Genomic DNA, 19,287 nt, shown 5'->3' on the forward strand with positions numbered 1-19,287 from the left:
AACTTTGTGTAGGAGAATTATGGATTTGATAAAATTGAAGTGAGAGACAACGGTGAAGGTATCAAGGCCACTGACGCACCTGTGATGGCAGTGAAGTACTACACCTCGAAAATCAATAGTCATGAAGATCTGGAAAATTTGACAACTTACGGTTTTCGTGGTGAAGCCTTGGGATCAATTTGTTGTGTAGCTGAGGTAAGGTTATTTATACTATTTTAGTGATTTTATAATTACAGAATATTAGAAGTGAGACAAAACTAAGCCAGCATTATTTATGTGTGTGTGCGTGCATGGGTGCGTGTGCGTGCACGCGCGCGTGTGTCTGTAAGTAAAGTGCCCCAGCTAGGTATTCATTTATTCTTTTTTCTCTGTAACGTGATGCCTAAGAAAGAAAAATTATGGGTGGTGGAGGTGGAGCAGTGGTTCCCAATGTGGGGCACATGCCCCACAGGGGGAGCAATTTCAATTTTAAGGAGGGCAATTCAAGAAGGAGTTAACAGTGAATTTTTGGCATTTCTTATGGTTCTAGGGGCTTCATATAAATATATATTGTGACATAATTATGCATTTCAGTTCTCTATTATATGTTTTAAAACTTTATTTGCCATTTTTTCATATCACTTCATATTATTTTTTTTAACAATTTCTTAGTGATTTCTTTCTCAGTACTTCAACTGTCCTTTCGTTCTTTTATTTTTCTCTTTCATGTTCTTTGAAAGCTTGTTTAGACCAAGTTAATGGCCTTTTAGGCTTCCTTCACATGAACAGGAGTTCACTTTTTGAATAATAAGAATTGTATGTCACGGGGGCATCACCATTTTAGAGATGCTTAGGAGGGGCGTGGCCAAAACGAGGTTGGGAAGCACTGAGGTGGAGTTTGGAGTGGCTGGCATTGCTCCTCCGCATAGAGGACTACGAGCCCTTGCTTAAAAGCCAGGTGTTCAAACATCACTAACGGAGGGAAGACCTTGTCATTCCTTAAGTGCACGCTGCTTAAAACTTCTTTCCCAAACTAGCACAGCCCATGCTTCTGTTATTTTTCTCAACACTTACTTTAAGTTCACTGAGACTCCAAAGAGTAGGGAAGAGTAACTTACAATTGGGCAATGCCCATCATTTTCCCCAGAGACTGTATATGGGAACCTAGAGCCCGAGGATCTTGCAGAAAACCTTATAAAGTGGGGTGGGATTTGTACCAGAGAACTTCTGAAGCTCCCGGTACTACTACTATTGGTTAAGTTCTCAGTGGCTATTTTAGAAGTCATATAATTTTACTTCACGATAATAAAGTGATAACATAAGTATTTGATTTTTTTTAGCTGTTGTCCAAATTTGGCAGGTAGTCTTTAAGCTTTATCTTGGCAGAGTATTGTTGAAAAGTATATAATTTAGTGTTTCATTATTTTTTGAGATGTATATAACCTTTGAGAACGGAAATCAGTCACTATTAGCTTTGTCTGCTAGGTGGCAGCACTATACTTACACATAGGCCATATGATACTTACACATAGGCCATATGATTTATCCACATCAACGCTGCAGTTCTGATTTTAGATGGCTGTTTTGCAAGCTCTTATCCAGTAGCACTCTCTGTTTTTTTTCTTTATTTGATTACTTGAACCTACTTGATATCTGTTTATCATTTTGTCTTTTGTTTCAGTTTTTGAGGCATTTGAATGCCTTGAACATAAATACTTAAATAAATTTGCTCATCAGAATTACAAAAGGAGTAAAAGAATTGTCAAAGTATCATAATAATAAACAATTATAAACTTGCACACATGCACACACATCACAATGAATTTTTACGTATGTGAACTGCAGATCTAGACCATTGTCAGCACTCCTGAAGGTTCTTTAATGCCCCTCCCAGGCTGTACCCCTCAAAGCAATCGCTATTCTGACCTATATCAACATAGTTCTTCTACCTATTTTTGAACTTGATCTAAATGGAATCTTACAATATGTATTATTTTTGCCACAGATTTTGTTGTTGTTGTTGTGCCTGAAAGCCAAAGGAAATACAGAACTTTGGTGGTAGTAGTAATAGACCCTAGTCACTGCCAGATCCCCCTGTCAGGCTGAGCACTGATTCTCCCAGCTCCCAAGAGCATTGCTGACTGCGTGCTCACAGCGGTCTCCCTCTGAGGCTGCCCTTGCCTCAGCTGAAGAGAGGTACCTAAACCATGCAGGGCACCTGCATCAGTGATTGGTTGACAAGGGGTTGTAAAGGCCCTATTTCAACTCACAGCTCCACCAGCCACGCTGTCTGCTCCAGAGTGGCCCGTGGGCCCCCAAGGCCTGTGACTGTGCGCAGCCCACTTCTCTTTCTGCCCTGCCCCCACAGAAGGCCATCCTGGGAGCACTCCTGAAAAGTGTCCTTCTCACTAGTCTCCGTCTGTGTCTGCTTCCTGTGTCAGCCACCCCACAGTGAGGGTTCATGGCTCCATCTCCTAATACTGACAAGGAAACAGGTCTTGTGAAGACCAAATGCCAGTTCTCACCCCAACTTCAAAACACAGTCTAATAACCAGTCAGCTGATTTCATTGTCTGAATGCAGCGTGCTGTGCGAAGTTTACTTCAGAGGAACTGTGCATAGAGAACTAAATGGAACATGAAAATTATAGCCTCTTTAGGGATACATAATGTGTTAATGATGAAACCAATAATTTAGTTCCAATATCATGCTTCCCAGTGCTGAGTATTCCACAGTAGGTCATGCTGCCTTTTTATAAGTGTAAAAGTATCTCATTCTATATTAATAAAAGGGTAATATGCTAATTCGATCAGATAGACCAGACGTCCTTCTGGACAAAGCCACGGTCGCTGGGCTGAGGCAGAGGCGGTTAGGGGTAATCAGGCAGGCAGGCAGAGTGGTTAGGAGAGATCAGGCAGGCAGGTGAGCAGTTAGGGGTGATCAGGCAGGTAGGCAGAGTGGTTAGGGGCGATCAGGCAGGCAGGCAGGCCAGTAGTTAGGAGCCAGCGGTCCCAGATTGCAAGAGGGTGCAGGCCAGGCTGAGCCCCCGCCACACACACACACGAATTTCGGGCCTCTAGTATTTAAATAGTAAATATCCAGTAAATAGTAAGTAGTAAAAAAAAAATAGTAAATATCTAGTATTTAAATAGTAAAAAAAAAAAAAAAAAATATCCAGGCCTGCAGTGTAAGCTCAAAAGATAGGTTGTCAAGGAGAAGTCAAGTTGAAACTTACATGGGAAGGTTCTGAATAGTGTTTCAGAAATACAAAAAGCAATAGATGCTTGTTAAGGTCAATTGCATTAAAAAATAAATGAAGTTATTCAGGAAGACTTAATGATTGCCTTTTGGGGGGGAAATCACTTTGCTGGGATCCAACCCCAGCAGGTCCAGGGGTCCCCAAAGGTGTGGACGGAGTCGGCAAAGAAGGAATGACACGGAGACAGCGTTCAGTTGATCATCATAGCCAGGTTCCTCTAGCCAGGTTCAGTAGCCAGGTTCTAATCAGGTTCTCTTGCCATGTTCTATAGTCAGGTTCAGTCCAGGATCTTTTGCCATGTTCTCTCCAGCGAAGCTCTTCTGTCTCAAGAGAACGTTCTGTGTAGGTTCTGTGCCGGTTCTGTGCCTAGGTTCTGTCTCTCTTGGTTCTGTCTTCTTCTTAGTTCTGTCTCCTGAGTTCTGTGTTCTAAGTTCTGTCTCTCTGTCTGGTTACATCTGTATTTATACCAGTTGATTCAATCCTATCAATCTCTATTACAAAGGTTAGGGCGTTTCTTATCTCCATTCCAGGGAGTAAAGATTATGTAGCTTAAGCATGATTGTTTGTAGTGATTAACTACCTGCCTGGCACTTAGTTAAGGAGTTTCATCCCCTCCCTGACTTCAGGGAAAAATTCCTACCTGGGGAAACAACCTTTCTAGGAGAGGCATCCTCTCCCTGACTTCAGGGAAAAATTCCTACCTGGGGAAACAATCTTTCTTGGAGAGGTGACCTTGGTTAAAACACAGCGCCAAGAAGGTGAGCAAACATATTAAGAACCGTATGCCATATATGCCAGGTCCCTTGAAACAGCAAGGATGGACCGGCTCCCGGCATCACTTCTTAAATTTAATGACTATTCTTGACTCAGAATTGAAGTTTCATTTATAGAAGTTGCTTATTTATTTTAAGGCTCCAATTTATTTTGAAAAATTTTGGATAGAGATTGCAGTTATTATATTATTATATTATTGCAGAAATTGTAGATTTTGTTATTTTATCTGTCAAACTAACTAATGCAGATAATTTTAAAGTCATACAGTTGTAAATGATCTCAGGCTCATTAGATTAATAATACAGGGTGGGGCAAAAGTAGGTTTACAGTTGTATGTGAAAGAGAGTTTATTCTTGTATTATTATTTATTAATTACTGCTGTTTTCCATATGAACAACTATAAACTTTCTTTTGCCCCATCCTGTATGTAATTAGGATAATGTTTTGCACAATATTAAACAGCTATTTCCCAAAACTCCAGTTATTGAAATTATTTTTTGTTAGATTATTTTAAAGATGTTAATTTTAGCCCTGGCCAGGTGGCTCAGTTGGTTGGAACATTGTCCTGTACACCAAAAAGATTGTTGGTTCCATTCCCGGTCAGGAAATCATACCTAGGTTGTAAGTTTAATTCCTGGTTGGAGCATGTACGGGAGGCAACCGATTGATGTTTCTCCCTTTACATCAGTGTTTCTCTCTCTCTCTCTCTCTCTCTCTCTCTCTCTCTCTCTCTCTCTCTCTCCCCCCCTCCCCTTTCTCCCTCCCCTCACCCTTCTTCTCCTCTCTCTCTAAAATCAATAAACATATCCTTGGGTAAGAATAAAAAAATAAAAGTAATAATGTTAATTTTAGTTATAGAAAGAAAAAAGTATACTTGCAGCAAAATTGGCTGGAGAAATTTAAAGTACATCTAATCCTATATTCTTTATGCACGTTAAAAGAATGGGCAGTTTTTTACTTTGTCAATAATAAAATGACTTTCAATCTTAGGATTAAACAGTCCAAAGGAGTAAAACATTCTCTTTATATCTACAGAGTATCCTATTGGTATTTTCAAATGGATTACTGATTCCATAACCATTAGTGTATCAATGACTGGCACAAATTGACTGATAATGATTTTCTTTAAATGATATCATCAAGCATAACTTCTCTTGAAATACATTATTGTTTGTAGAGTAGTAATTTTGGTATATTTGTCATTTCTCAATGTTAAATTCCTGGTCCTAATTACTAAGCACACCGAATAGAATGAGCTAGAGAGTGAAAATCTATTTTGACCTGTTCATACAATTTTTATGAAGACTGTATTTATTGTTCCTGTAACATAATAAAATATAAAAAATACTATATTTCTGTATAAGTAGATATTTTACAGGCATTATATTAAAAATGATCTTTTTCCCCTCCAAAGAAATGTTTAAGAAACTCATACAAGTGTTTTTTTTTTAAACTGGATTTTAAATGGAGGCTAAATTATATCTCAGTTTTGGGAAGACTACAGAACAGGTTTGTTTTCTTAAAATCAGAACAAACTCTGAACTAGGAATCAGAAACCTAATTCTCATTCCCAAGTGTTTGAATAAGAGACGTGGTTGGCCAAAGGCATAAAACAGGTTAACTTTTCTGAGTGCCTTTTTATTGTTTTAGTCTATAAAGTGATGATGATAATTTGAGAGTCAAAGGAGATAATGCATATTAGTGTCCTGAATATTGTCACGTGCCAAGCAGTGGAAGTTAGTTTTCTCTGGTCTTGAATGTGGAACGTGGTAGCAGCTGTATCACACAGGTGATGAGATCACCAGTCTTCCTCATTCCCTTGTTGGCAAGCAGTACTTCACATCAACTTTCAAAGTTTATGTAAACTCCTCAATATTTTGGGGAAATCCTTTCTAAAATTTTATAGCCATTCCTAGGAAAATTCCTTCTAATTTTCACCAAAGGCCTTTATTTTGTTGCATAAATTCATGTTTTTTCCTTTTGGTTTTCCTTCAGAAGAATTAGAATTGCCAGTCATGCTCTGCATAATACTCCTGTTTATTGATTTATTCAGCCAACATTTCTTAAAGAAGTTACAGCGTGTTGGGTATTATTCTGATCTATCAAGTTCACCAAACATAATTTTGTGATGAGCTAATACGGGATCTGTAGACTTGGTGCAGTTTTATGTTACATTAACCCTCCATGGCTTACGGGGACAGAATGGAGCTAAGTTGTTCTGTGTTGAAGATGGAGGTTGAGACTCCCTTGTAGCGGGCCCACTCAGCTGTAAACGGCCATCCTGACCTCCTGCCTCCGGCTCCATGGAGGAGGTGCCTTCTGTGTCCTTTCGAGCGCGGTGGGAGAGCTGGAGTTAGAACAGGCACAGGAATTTTTGAAGATTCTGCTTCCTAAAAACCACCTCCTCACAGGTGATAGAGCCCTGTTGAAAATGAAGAAGTCAGAGGCCACAGCCGCCTGTTGCTTTCCTCCCACAGTGCAGTCTCTGGGAGAGGGTTCTGACGTCAGCGAGCGGCTGTCAGTGCCAGGCTCTGCGTGGCAGGCGAGCACGCGCACAGTAGGAGGAAGACATGTCCGCCGTCCAGGCAAAGCCCGCGTTTCAGCTGAATCACGAGGACCATTTGCTTTAGTTTTCAGACCCACGCTCCTGTGTGGCATTCTTCCAAAAGTTAGTAAAAAATAAAAACACAATTTATGACAATTACCTTAAGTGAATTTTTGTCAAGGGAGAATTTCTTTGCATGAATTACCAGGATATATTCTAAGTTTTTAATTTACATTTTATCTAAAACATTGAGAAAAATTGTGCTTATCTAAACTGTAAGTGCTTTTTTGTAACTTTAGCTTTGTAATAGTACTATAATTTCTTGAAACTCAGTAACTGAACCAGAATTAGTTTTTAATAACTGGTAAGTAATAAACCGCTAAAGTCCTCTAAGAACTTCTAAAACTTTTCCTTTTATAATAAACTTCTTTTAAAATTATTTGAATAAATTAAAAAAAATTTTTTTATTAACATCACTAGATTCATTCACTGCCACAGTTCCTCAGTATCTCCAGTAAGAGGCACCAGTAATAGTTTGTAATATTCGAGATGCTTCTGAGGTGGAGTTACTGCGGGTTCACATGCTACTGGACTGCTAACACATTCTGAACCTGTGCCTGGTCCAAGAAACGGGTTCTTGCCCAGGACACAGGGTCATATGATGAAATGAACTCTTGAAATACAATTCCTTCCTCTGAAGAACACACTGTATTTCATGAATTGGTGAAACATGCTTATGCGTTTTATCCTGCACTGTCTTCAGTAGTGAACTGCAGAGTATTTCCTATCTAAATAATTTTTCATAGTACCCTGAACATTCTGATTTTTTAAATGTTAATGTTGGAAATAATATTGTGTTCTATTTTTTTACTTTAACATAAATGTTACATTATGACCTCTTAGGTGCTATTTTACCTTTTAGTACTTCAATTTATTCATCAAGGCTGGAGTATGTTTACTATTCATTAATGTTTTGAAGATGAACAAGCTAATATCTGTGAAGTACTTTGACGTAGTTGAAGCGAAAACCCGTGTAACCTTATAAAGTATTAGCATCATCTTCATCTTATCATCACCCTCCCCTTAAAGATGATAGTGTAATTTATTCAGGACCATCGAGCAAGCCACTGGCAGAGTTAGTACTAGAACTCAGAGTTCCAGGGCTGCCTTTGCTCAGTGACACCAACTTTAGGTCAGGTGGCTAGCTCTTTGGAGAATAGAAATAGAATTCAGTTGACCTTGGCATTTTGGAGAAGTGGTTGGTTAAATGTAGAATTGTTTTTAAAGAGACAATCAGAGTAATTAGAGACAAAGAAAATCTCTAGCAGTCTGTCTTCTTTATTTTGACAGCCTTTACTAGAAGAAATCACTTTTGGGCACAGTGGAGTTGTGACATAGCAGGATAATTAAGAGTAGTTATCAGGAAAAATTTTAAATTATACAACTTTTAAACCATGGAATATATTTTTAGAAGAAGTAAAATAATTGTTTTAGATTATTAGAGAAGAGTTATCACAGAAGTAGCAGCTTTGAAGCAATTCTCCTAATAAGGATTTTATAGATGTCACCCTCAGAGACAACCTAGTAGACTGAACTAGTACTGACACTAGAGAAGCTGTACTGTTTTCGTTGTGACTTTGCAATTGCTTGCAGGATACCCACATGTGCCACAGAACCTTGTAGCCTACAGTAAGTCAGTGCATGGCTAGTACAGGGTGACAGAACCATCAGATGTAGACTCAACTGGACCTAGTTGACTTCTAGCAGCGGACCTGGATCTTCGTGGCTTTTTCCTTAATTATATAGATTTATCTCTCTCTATATAAAAGCCTGTTATGCAAATTGTCCCCTTGGGAGTTCGATTGCTCACTATGACGCGTGCTGACCACTAGGGGGGCAGCTCGGAATGAAAGAAGGCCCCGGTTAGCCCTGATTGCTGGCCAGGCCTAGGGACCCTACCCATGTACAAATTCTGTGCACCGGGCCTCTAGTTTTGTACTCAGTCTAAGGATGGCCAAGAAAGATTGCTTCCAATTTTGGGTTGGCATTGTTCACCAGAAGCGTGAGGAGGCTACCCTTTTCTGAATCCACCTGCTTTACTTGCCAGCATCCCCACTCCCCACCTATAGCATTTTCTGGCAGGGATATGTCTCACTGTTGTTATACTCGCCTACTGACCTCACAAGATAAGTACACAGAAAGCTGAGGGAGAGTGCAGACCTTCTTAAGTTTATATTTCTATGACTGTAACATCTTAGGAAATGTTTCATACTGAATTAAATCCTTTTTTATACTTACATGTTTTAATGCTAAATTTTTTTAAATAATAAAATTACATATAAACAGTGAGTTCAAAGCGTGGGTTTAAGAAAAAATTGGCCATACATATGTGTGTTGATTTGTCTTTATTCTTTTGAACCATTAACTTAAAATACAGAAGTGCAGGAAATGATCACTATACAAAAGGATTATTTTGCAACAAATTTATGTGAGTAGTCTGTTAAAAAACAAATTTCCTTAATGCATTTGAAGTATTTCATTTTACAGGCGTAAGTCACATAACACATATAATAAAAATAGCCATTTCAGGTATTCCGATTTATATATGATTGTTTTATGTAGAGCAAAATATTAAAAGATGAATAAATAAACATAAAAATTTATAAACTGACCTATTGCTTATTAGTATAACTCTAAGGAATATTATAAAAGAAGTGGTTATAAGAATTTATTAAGTAAAACTATTTTCAATCTTAAGTGAATATACGATAATTATTTTAAATATGGCTTGAGAATGAGCCCTCTGCAAAAATCATAATTTCATTAGATTTTTTTTTTATTCCAGGTTTTAATTACAACTAGGACAGCTGCTGATAATTTTAGCACCCAGTATGTTTTAGATGGCAGTGGCCACATAATTTCTCAAAAACCTTCACATCTTGGTCAAGGTAAGAGAGTAGCTTTGTAACATGCGTTCCCTTTTCTGTCTTAATAGTTTAGTTATTAAAAATTCTTGTTCCTAAAATTTAAATATATTGATTGCTTCGGGTTTGGTCCTGATAATAGCTAGTTAACTTCCAAGTGAACATTCAGCCTGTGCGTTAGCCACCAGTCTCTTAAATACTTAGAATTGGTCTCAAGAGGATCTGTGCGAAAGCCTTTGGACAACAACATGGATGAGTTACTCCTCTGTAAAAACTGTCAGAGCGCTATTTCACTCTTGCTGGATTACTATTGACTCTTTTATACATGAAGGATAATATTTTATTGAAATGCCTAAAACATTGATTTAGTAATCAAACTAATAAACCATACCCTCAAGGTATGATTAAACCAATAATTTAAAATATATTTACTTACAGAGATCTTAAAAAATGTACACAGTGGATAGAACAGTGTTCCCCTCAGTGTTTCAATTATCAACTCATTACTAATGTTTCATCTAATACTTCACCCACTGCCTCCCTTTTTGTATCATTTAAATCAAGTAAATACATTAATTATTGCTATTGCTCATTTAGTTTTTTTCTTTTTTGGGTTTTTTATTTTCTCTAATGATTAAGGTATTACACAGGGGTCCTCAAACTTTTTAAACAGGGGGCCAGTTCACTGTCCCTCAGACCGCTGGAGGGCCGGACTATAGTTTAAAAAAAAAACTATGAACAAATTCCTATGCAACACTGCACATATCTTATTTTGAAGTGAAAAAACAAATACAATATTTGAATTTGCATGTGGCCCGCAGGCCGTAGTTTGAGGACCCCTGGTATTACATATGTGTCCTTATCCCCCCATTGTCCCCACCCCCCACCTCCCTACTTATGCCCTCACCCCCCGTAGTGTCTGTGTCCATTGGTTATGCTTATATGCATGCATACAAGTCCTTTGGTTGATCTCTCCTCCTTGCCCCCACCCCTGCCTTCCGTGTGGGGTTTGACGGTCTGATTGATGCTTCTGTCTCTGGATCTGCTTTTGTTCATCAGTTTATGTTGTTCATTATATTCCACAAATGAGTGAGATCATGTGATATTTATCTTTCTCCAACTGACTTATTTCACTTAGCATAATGCTCTCCAGGTCCATCCATGCTGTTGCAAATGGTAGGCGTTCCTTCCTTTTTATAGCAGCTCAGTATTCCATTGTGTAGATGTACCACAGTTTTCTAATCCATTCATCTGCTGATGGGCACTTGGGCTGTTTCCAGATCTTAGCTATGGTGAATTGTGCTGCTATGAACATAGGGGTGCATATATCCTTTCTGATTGGTGTTTCTGGTTTCTTGGGATATATTTATTCCTAGAAGTGGGATCACTGGGTCAAATGGGAGCTCCATTTTTTGGTTTTTTTGAGGAAATTCCATACTGTTCTCCACAGTGGCTGCACCAGTCTGTCCGCATTCCCACCAGCAGTGCAGAAGGGTTCCTTTTTCTCCCCATCCTCACCAGCACTTGTCGTTTGTTGATTTGTTGATGACAGCCATTCTGACAGGTGTGAGATGGTACCACATTGTCGTTTTGATTTGCATCTCTTGGATGATTAGTGACTTTGAGCATGTTTTCATGTGTCTCTTGGCTTTCTGAATGTCCTCTTTCAAAAAGTATCTATTTAGGTCCGTTGCCCATTTTTTAATTGGGTTGTTTATCTTCCTTCTGTTAAATTGTATGAGTTCCCTATAAATTTTGGAGATTAAACCCTTATCGGAGATAACATTGGCAAATATGTTCTCCCATGCAGTGGCCTTTCTTATTGTTTTGTTGATGGTTTCTTTTGCTGTGCAGAAGATTTTATTTTGATGTAGTCCCATTTGTTTATTTTCTCTTTAGTTTTCATTGCCCTAGGACTGATGGCGAACCTATGACACCTCTGACACGCGAACTCATTTTTTTGTTGATTTTTCTTTGTTAAATGGCATTTAAATATATAAAATAAATATCAAAAATATGTCTTTGTTTTACTATGGTTGCAAATATCAAAAAATTTCTATATGTGACACGGCACCAGAGTTAAGTTAGGGTTTTTCAAAATGCTGACACGCCGAGCTCAAAAGGTTCGCCATCACTGCCCTAGGAGCTGTATCAGTAAAGATATTGCTTCGGCATATGTCTGAGATTTTGCTGCCTGTGGATTCCTCTAAGATTTTTATGGTTTCCCATCTTATGTTTAAGTCCTTTATCCATTTTGAGTTTATTTTTGTGTATGGTGTAAGTTGGTGGTCTAGTTTCATTTTTTTAGTGTTTTATACACTTACATAATTTCATTGTTTTTTAATCTTGTGTTTCTAAGTACCTCTACTATTTACTTCTAAGGGGAAAATAATCTCTTTAGGCTTGTGTTTCACATATTTCCTTTAATCCTTTTCATACTGCTAACTTCTAATAGGATGTTCAAGCTGAGAGAACGTTAAAGGTATGACCTCTTTAGAGTCATGTCCAAAAGAATTGTTAGATCTGTAGAGGGACTTGTGTTTTTGTTGTTGTTTGCCATTCTTCTCCAATTTGTATTGTAAATTCACTTTTAATTTTGTGGTCCCTCCCTATAATTTATCAGTCTTTTTTTTTTATGGTTTCTTCCTTCTAGGTTTTTTGTTTGTTTGTTTATTTCAGAGAGGGAAAGGGAGAGAGAGATAGAAACATCAATGATGAGAGAGAATCATTGATTGTTTGCCTCTTGCACGCCCCCTTCTGGGGATAGAGCCCACTACCCAGGCATGTGCCCTTGATCAGAATCGAATCCAGGACCCTTCAGTCTCCAGGCCGACGCTCTATCCACTGAGCCAAACCAGCTAGGGCTCTTCCCTCCAGTTTTAATGTTAAATTATTGGATTTATTTTTTCAAATGTCTTGTCTTTCTTCATTGAAATTTATTTTCTTGTACCTTAACACTGATGCCAGATTCTCTCATTCTTTCTTTTTTTATAAATCTCCAATTAGTTACTGTTAGTTTTGCCCATTAAAAATTAACATTTTTGTATATACATGGAATAAATAGAAACTCTTAAGAAAGCACACTAACGTTTTTCTCATGTATTTAGATTAGGACAAAGAGAAGGCCTTTTAAAATATGGTTCCTCTCCAGAAATGCTCTGACCCCAGTTCTTAGAAGTTCAAATTAGGAAACCATTAGGAGTTATTTGAGTGGCTGGCTGTCCAGTAGAATACTTTAAAGTAATCTAGTCACCTTATAAAACTTAAATGTATTTATTTTTATCTTACCTAGTAGCCAGTCTAATCTGGATGGCCAGTGACTTTGCATCACCCACATTTCTCATGCTTTCCTGTATTCATCTCCATGAGAACTATGAAGTAACAGTTCTTAAATATGGAAACCTTCGGATCTTTGCCTGTTTTCTGGTTGATTTTTCTTTTCTTGTTGACCTACATCTTCTACTTTTAGTGAGATCAGGTATGCATATTAAGGAATTTCTACAGGCAATTAATGAACCTGGTGTTCTTTTACAATATTTCTTTCACCTTAAGAAACAACATACTTGGAAAGTCAGTAGTTGCTAAACTAGTAGTAATTGTCTTTCATAGATCACTTTTTTCTCCAAATTACAGTTTATTGGCTAGGAAAACAGCACAAAAATCAAGCTTATTAAAATCCACAAACACTTTCAAAAGCATTTTACATTTATATTGCCTTAGTGCTGATAGTTTTTGAGTGATTGAATCGCGGACTCACATTTCACCAGCTGTCATTCAGCTTCCATTTAAATATTTTCTGTGTAAGATAAAACTACAGTTCAGCCATCTTAATTAATACCTGTGCATTTAGGGTTCTCATAGATTAATTTCTGCTGTGGTGTAACAGCCTTACTTAGCAGTTACTCCTCATATCATCTCATAGGATGGCACCTGCAGATAGCCTAACTGTAGATGCAGGAACAAATTACAATTGAATCTTTTTTAAGCATTGGGAAATTTGTTACCCCTTTAAGAAGCATATTTTAAAATGTTTAAAAATAGTTTACTGGAGATTTCAGTTCTGGTGTAGGTATTTGTTTTATGGATTAATTTAGCCATTTAAAATTATTTATGTGTTTAACAGTATGCCATTTATAATTACCCTTACCTTATAAGACATTTAAAAAATTAATAAGAAATATAAAATTAAATCTTAAGCTTTTAAATTCTTTTTACCAAGTACTCTGACTAAATTATTTGTTTTAGTCATATCTTTTTTGTCATCACTTCTGTTCTCTTTACTCTAGATAATCAGTATTAAGCTTCTAAATTTATTTACCTTCCTAGAAAAATTCTTTTAACACCTTTTAATACTTCTTCTGCCTTAGGAATTTCTCACATGTCAAAAATAGTGTATTTAAAGTATTCTGATCAGGATATTTCCTTCCCTACCCTGTTATTAGAGTAGAGCATCATGTTTTTTGTAAATCCCTGCTGTGTGTGATTGTGCATATATAGAAAGATTTTTTAAATTTTGAGAATGGAATTTTATTAAGTAGTTTAAGGAAATTGACATATGCAACAATTATATCTCTTTACATTAGGAACATAAATCACTGCCTATATAAGTGGCATAACATAGGCATCATGTAAAAATATAACAGGGAGCATATCACAGGCTGCAGTTTCATCCTGGTGTTTGTAGAATGTGCTAAAGTTAGAGAGCTGAACAGTTCTCTTGTAAAATATGATAGTATACTAGGGCCTCCTCCCTCTTGGCCAATATTACTTGGTACTTTTTTTTTAAGGCTATATATTTCATTTGGAATCAGCAAAGTTTTCCGTCATTAAGTTTTATTCCAACACATCATTCTTGGCTTATTGGTAATTTTCAATTTACTCTGAGAGAATATTTTTAGCTGCTAAAGCAATTATTTATCAATTAACATATGTATTAGGTATATTGTGGTCTGATATGTAACATATTTTAAAAATCAGCATATTTTTTCCTTTCATAAACATATTTTGTCCTACTGATTTCTCCCTGCCTTCTTCCTTCACACCATCTATTCACAGCTACAGTATATGCCCTTATATTTGTCACAGGAACTCACTAGTGGAGAACACAGATGAGTAAATAAATAATGACAATACAAAGTAGCCACCAGCTGCCAAGAGTAAAGTTAACAGAATTTTCAGAAAAGAACATTTGAATTTGAAAATGGTTGGTCAGAAGGGATGGCAGTATAACTTTTCAGCAAGATGGATATAGAAGATTTCAAGAGACCATTGCTTTCTATGTAGCAAAGAAGAGAAAAGCACATAATTTTTAAAATTTGTATTTTTTAAAAACCATTGAAGAACTATGTCACAAAGAAGTTTAAATGAATTAAGTTCAAGAGAAAGATGACCCTTTCCTAGACAAGAAGAAACTAGTGGCCACTGGTATCCCTGGGAACATTAACTGAGACTGGAGACCTAGCAAGACAAAAGAGCAGACCTACTTTGGTCCTCCAAGAAACCAGTTGAACGTTTAATAGCCACATGTGAGTTTACATGACAGATTGGAAGATGGGATCCTCTAATATGGAGCTTGTTCACCTCATGCCTAAATTTCATCAGGACTTTTACTGAGTCACAAGTGATTAAGAAAGTTGGGACCAAGCTAGAGAGAGAAAGAAAAATCTTAAGTCTTGCTGCGCTTAGGTGTCAGAGCCTTGCTAGAGGAAGAGACATATTTCCATCCTCAAGACATTAGAAACTGGAAATGAACTGGAACTAAATGCAGGGGCAGCTCGGCTCCAACACAGATAAAGTCCTGATTGTATTGAAGAGATCCGCTCTTCAGCTGCTTGACAGAGGAAATGAAGTGCCTTCTCTGGGGGAAAGTATTACCACCTTCATTACCTATTGTCCTTTATGCACAGTGTCTGGGGAACATAAAAATATTGAGAGACACAAAGATAGGAAAATGGAATCCGTAATCAAGAGAAAAAATAGTTGATATAAGCAAACCCACAGATGACCCAGATATTTGAATTAGCAGATAAGAACTTTTAAAACAACTGTTATGCTGAAGAATTTGGAGGGAAAATGGTCCTAATTTCATTTTTTTTTTAAAACAAGAGCTAATTAATAACCCAATATTTAAGCAGTATAAATGTTTATACCTGTATTCAACTTTTAGTTAAATAAATGCATAATTTAAAAAAATATCCTGTTTTGAATATTTGTTGTTCAGAAGATGAGGGTAAATCAAACCAGGCAATTAGATATTTCAGATAAGAATTTTTAGTGGAATAATTAAGGTTATCATATATGCTGCGTAGCTACCTATATATTATACTTTAAGTGTAGAATAAGCATCATCCCGAGGTGTTTTGAATACCAGCAGAATTCTCAAGATACTACATTCCAGTAAGCCCATGTTTCTTTGCAGTGGTAGAAATAAGATTATTTTTGCTTTTACCACATAGAAGAGAGCACACCTAGCAGGTCAGTCCTGTTAAAATAGAAAAGTGCAACATAGAATCAGAATAGCAAAGTTTTTTTTTTTTAATTAAATCTTTATTGTTCAGATTATTACATTTGTTCCTCTTTTTTTCCCCCCCATAACTCCCCTCCTTCCAGTTCCCGCCCCACCCTCCGCCCTCACTCCCCACCCACTGTCCTCATCCATAGGTGCACGATTTTTGTCCAGTCTCTTCCCACATCTCCCACACCCCTTTCCCCCCCCCAAGAATAGTCAGTCCATTCCCTTTCTATGTCCCTGATTCTATTATAATCAACAGTTCATTCTGTTCATCAGATTATTTATTCACTTGATTCTTAGATTCACTTGTTGATAGATGCATATTTGTTGTTCATAATTTGTATCTTTACCTTTTTCTTCCTCTTCCTCTTCTTAAAGGATACCTTTCAGCATTTCATATAATCCTGGTTTGGTGGTGATGAACTCCTTTAGCTTTTCCTTATCTGTGAAGCTCTTTATCTGACCTTCAATTCTGAATGATAGCTTTGCTGGATAAAGTAATCTTGGTTGTAGGTTCTTGGTATTCATCACTTTGAATATTTCTTGCCACTCCCTTCTGGCCTGCAAAGTTTCTGTTGAGAAATCAGCTGACAGTCGTATGGGTATTCCCTTGTAGGTAACTGAGTTTCTTTCTCTTGCTGTTTTTAAGATTCTCTCTTTATCTTTTGCTCTTGGCATTTTAATTATGATGTGTCTTGGTGTGGTCCTCTTTGGATTCCTTTTGTTTGGGGTTCTCCGCGCTTCTTGGACCTGTAAGTCCATTTCTTTCACCAGGTGGGGGAAGTTTTCTGTCATTATTTCTTCAAATAGGTTTTCAATATCTTGCTCTCTCTCATCTTCTGGCACCCCTATAATTCTGATGTTGGTACGCTTGAAGCTGTCCCAGAGGCTCCTTACACTATCCTCGCATTTTTGGATTCTTTTTTCATTTTGCTTTTCCGGTTGGATGTTTTTTGCTTCCTCGCATTTCAAATCATTGACTTGATTCTTGCGCTCCTCTGGTCTGCTGTCGGGCGTCTGTATAATATTCGTTATTTCAGTCCGTGTATGCTTAATTTCTAGTTGGTTCCCCAATATAAGATCGAGGGTCTTATTAGTTTTCGTGTAGATCTCATTAAGTTTATCGGCGGCTTCTAAACAGTTCTTGAGAGACCTTAAAAGTGTGGTTCTGAACTCTATATCTTCCATTGACAATTTTGTCCTGTTTCTTTGTCTCCGCATTTTGTTATGCTTCCTTGGTGCACCCCCTAGTGGTCTTTGTTCGAAGTCTTATAGTTAAATCTTGATTGTTGTAGCTAATTCCAGGGAGGGTTTGACCTCCAGGCCAAGTGGCTATGAGAATCAGCTGTGTCAGCAGTGAGAGAACTTCTGTCCTCTAGGGAGGTGCTAATCTAGCCTTTGCCTGAGGCTATCCGGCAAATGCCTCTGTGCAGGGCTTGGGCGGGGCGGGTCGCACAGGATCAACAGGGTGGGCCGGAGAGAGCAGTTATGGCGGCTCTCAGTCCTGTCCCCAGGGGCTCTGCCTGAGTCCCAGCACCCGCTGCAAAGCTCGGAGAGAAAGCTGCACTCGCTCTGACCGAAGCCAGACAGTCCCGCTTCTCCCGTTTGAGTCTGGGTCCCTAAAGACTCGCCGGATCTGGAGCTCAGAGTCTGCGACTCCCTCCCGATTGAAAACGCCAACCGCGCCCTCCGCCGCCAGCCCGCTCCGCGCACTCCGCACCTCAGAATTTGACTTCAGCACCGCGCCTCCTCTGAGTGTCCGTGTGCGTTTCTCTTTCCTCCTAGTTGTAGGACTTCCACTCAGCCAGCGTTCCTGTGGTTCTGGGTGATGTCCCTTCCGTTTTTTGGTTTCACTTTTGAAGTAGTTGTTCAAAGCAGCAAACTCCGGCGTTAACCTATGCCGCCATCTTGGTTCCCAAGCTACATACTCTTTTTCCAGAATAGCAAAGTTGATCTTCTTTGGGCCAAAGTTGGAGGAGGACTGGCCTTCAGTGATAGAAGGGGTTAATTACTGATTGTATATGGATTTAAAGATCTGAAGTTCCTTCCACATCTAAATATGCTCTTCATTTATCTGCCAACAGGTACAACTGTAACTGCTTTAAGATTGTTTAAGAACCTACCTGTAAGAAAGCAATTTTACTCAACTACTAAAAAATGTAAAGATGAAATAAAAAAGGTCCTAGATCTCCTCATAAGCTATGGAATACTTAAACCTGACTTAAGGATTCTTTTTATACATAACAAGGTATGCATTATTGTATTTCTGTAAGATCTTTTTGGTATATGATATATTAAAGGAACAATGTATTTTATCTAAATCAAACATATAAAGAATCTTCTTAAAATTTGTCCTCATTTGCTTAGTTTGATCTCAGTAAATAAAGAATCTTTATTTTGTTACTTAATATCTATATAAAATCTGATGGAACCTTTCATTTATTAATTTCTAAGATCAGAGATCCCACCTACAGACTCTTCCACGCAAGCAATGTTTCTGTGCTTCCTAAATATGAAGATAAATAAAGACTTGTTCTTTTCCTTTAAGGAGTTCACAATTTAGTGACATTTTTCATTATCTATTCTAATCCCTTCCTTCTTTGGAAGAGTTTATTTTTTAAAGGAAACTCTACCTTATTTTCTCCCGTTTTTCAGAGCCGGGCTGATGAGGAACTCTTGTTGCTGTATGAATCTTAGGGGAAAGAAAGGCTTACATAATTTCTGATTATTTTGTTTTTCATAAAGTTTCATATATGTACCTTGAAATAGTTCATGGAAGGAGGGTAGAACCACACAGCAGAAGTGTGGAATCGTGGTGGGGAGTAAGGAATTAACATTTATTGAGAACCCACATAATGCCAGGACCTGTGTAGGTACGTTAAACTCCCATAAACAATCACGTGAGGTAGACATACCAGTTTTGCAATTGTCCTCTGAGATGAACTCAGGGAGGTCAAGTACTTCACTCCGTGTTGCATGGCTGCTAAACTGTGATGGGATTTGAAACGAACATGCCTACAGAGTGCAGGTCTTTACCCTCTGTTGCTTCCCATTGTGATAGTACTTTATCTATAATAATAAAAGCGTAATATGCCAATTAGATCGGACGTCCTTCCGGATGACCTTCCAGACAAAGCAGGGGCTGCAGCCTCAGGACTGAGGAAGCTGCTCCGCTGCGAGGGATCCAGGCAGCCACCGGGGCTGTGAAGGAGGGATCCAGGCAGCCACCGGGGCTGTGAGGGATCTAGGCAGCCGCGGCGGCTGCAAAGGCCTATTCTTGCACAAATTTCGTGCAT

At 38.0% G+C, this 19,287-nt stretch overlaps 1 protein-coding gene across 16 annotated transcripts in view; it reads left to right on the plus strand.

Moving 5' to 3' along the window:
• The window catches only part of PMS1 (PMS1 homolog 1, mismatch repair system component), an 83,973-nt gene that overhangs the window by 6,673 nt on the left and 58,013 nt on the right, over positions 1-19,287 (plus strand). For 15 of the 16 annotated variants that reach the window (XM_059702547.1, XM_059702554.1, XM_059702541.1 and 12 more), the window contains exons 3-5: positions 13-195; positions 9,402-9,504; positions 18,076-18,239. In XM_059702547.1, coding sequence (XP_059558530.1) covers positions 13-195; positions 9,402-9,504; positions 18,076-18,239 — 450 coding nt within the window. Of the gene's footprint in view, positions 1-12; positions 196-9,401; positions 9,505-14,535; positions 15,348-18,075; positions 18,240-19,287 lie in introns of those variants that run through there. The other variant, XM_059702546.1, reaches the window with a different exon arrangement.

The sequence above is a fragment of the Myotis daubentonii genome, chromosome 7, assembly GCF_963259705.1.
Source record: "Myotis daubentonii chromosome 7, mMyoDau2.1, whole genome shotgun sequence".
Taxonomy (NCBI): domain Eukaryota; kingdom Metazoa; phylum Chordata; class Mammalia; order Chiroptera; family Vespertilionidae; genus Myotis; species Myotis daubentonii.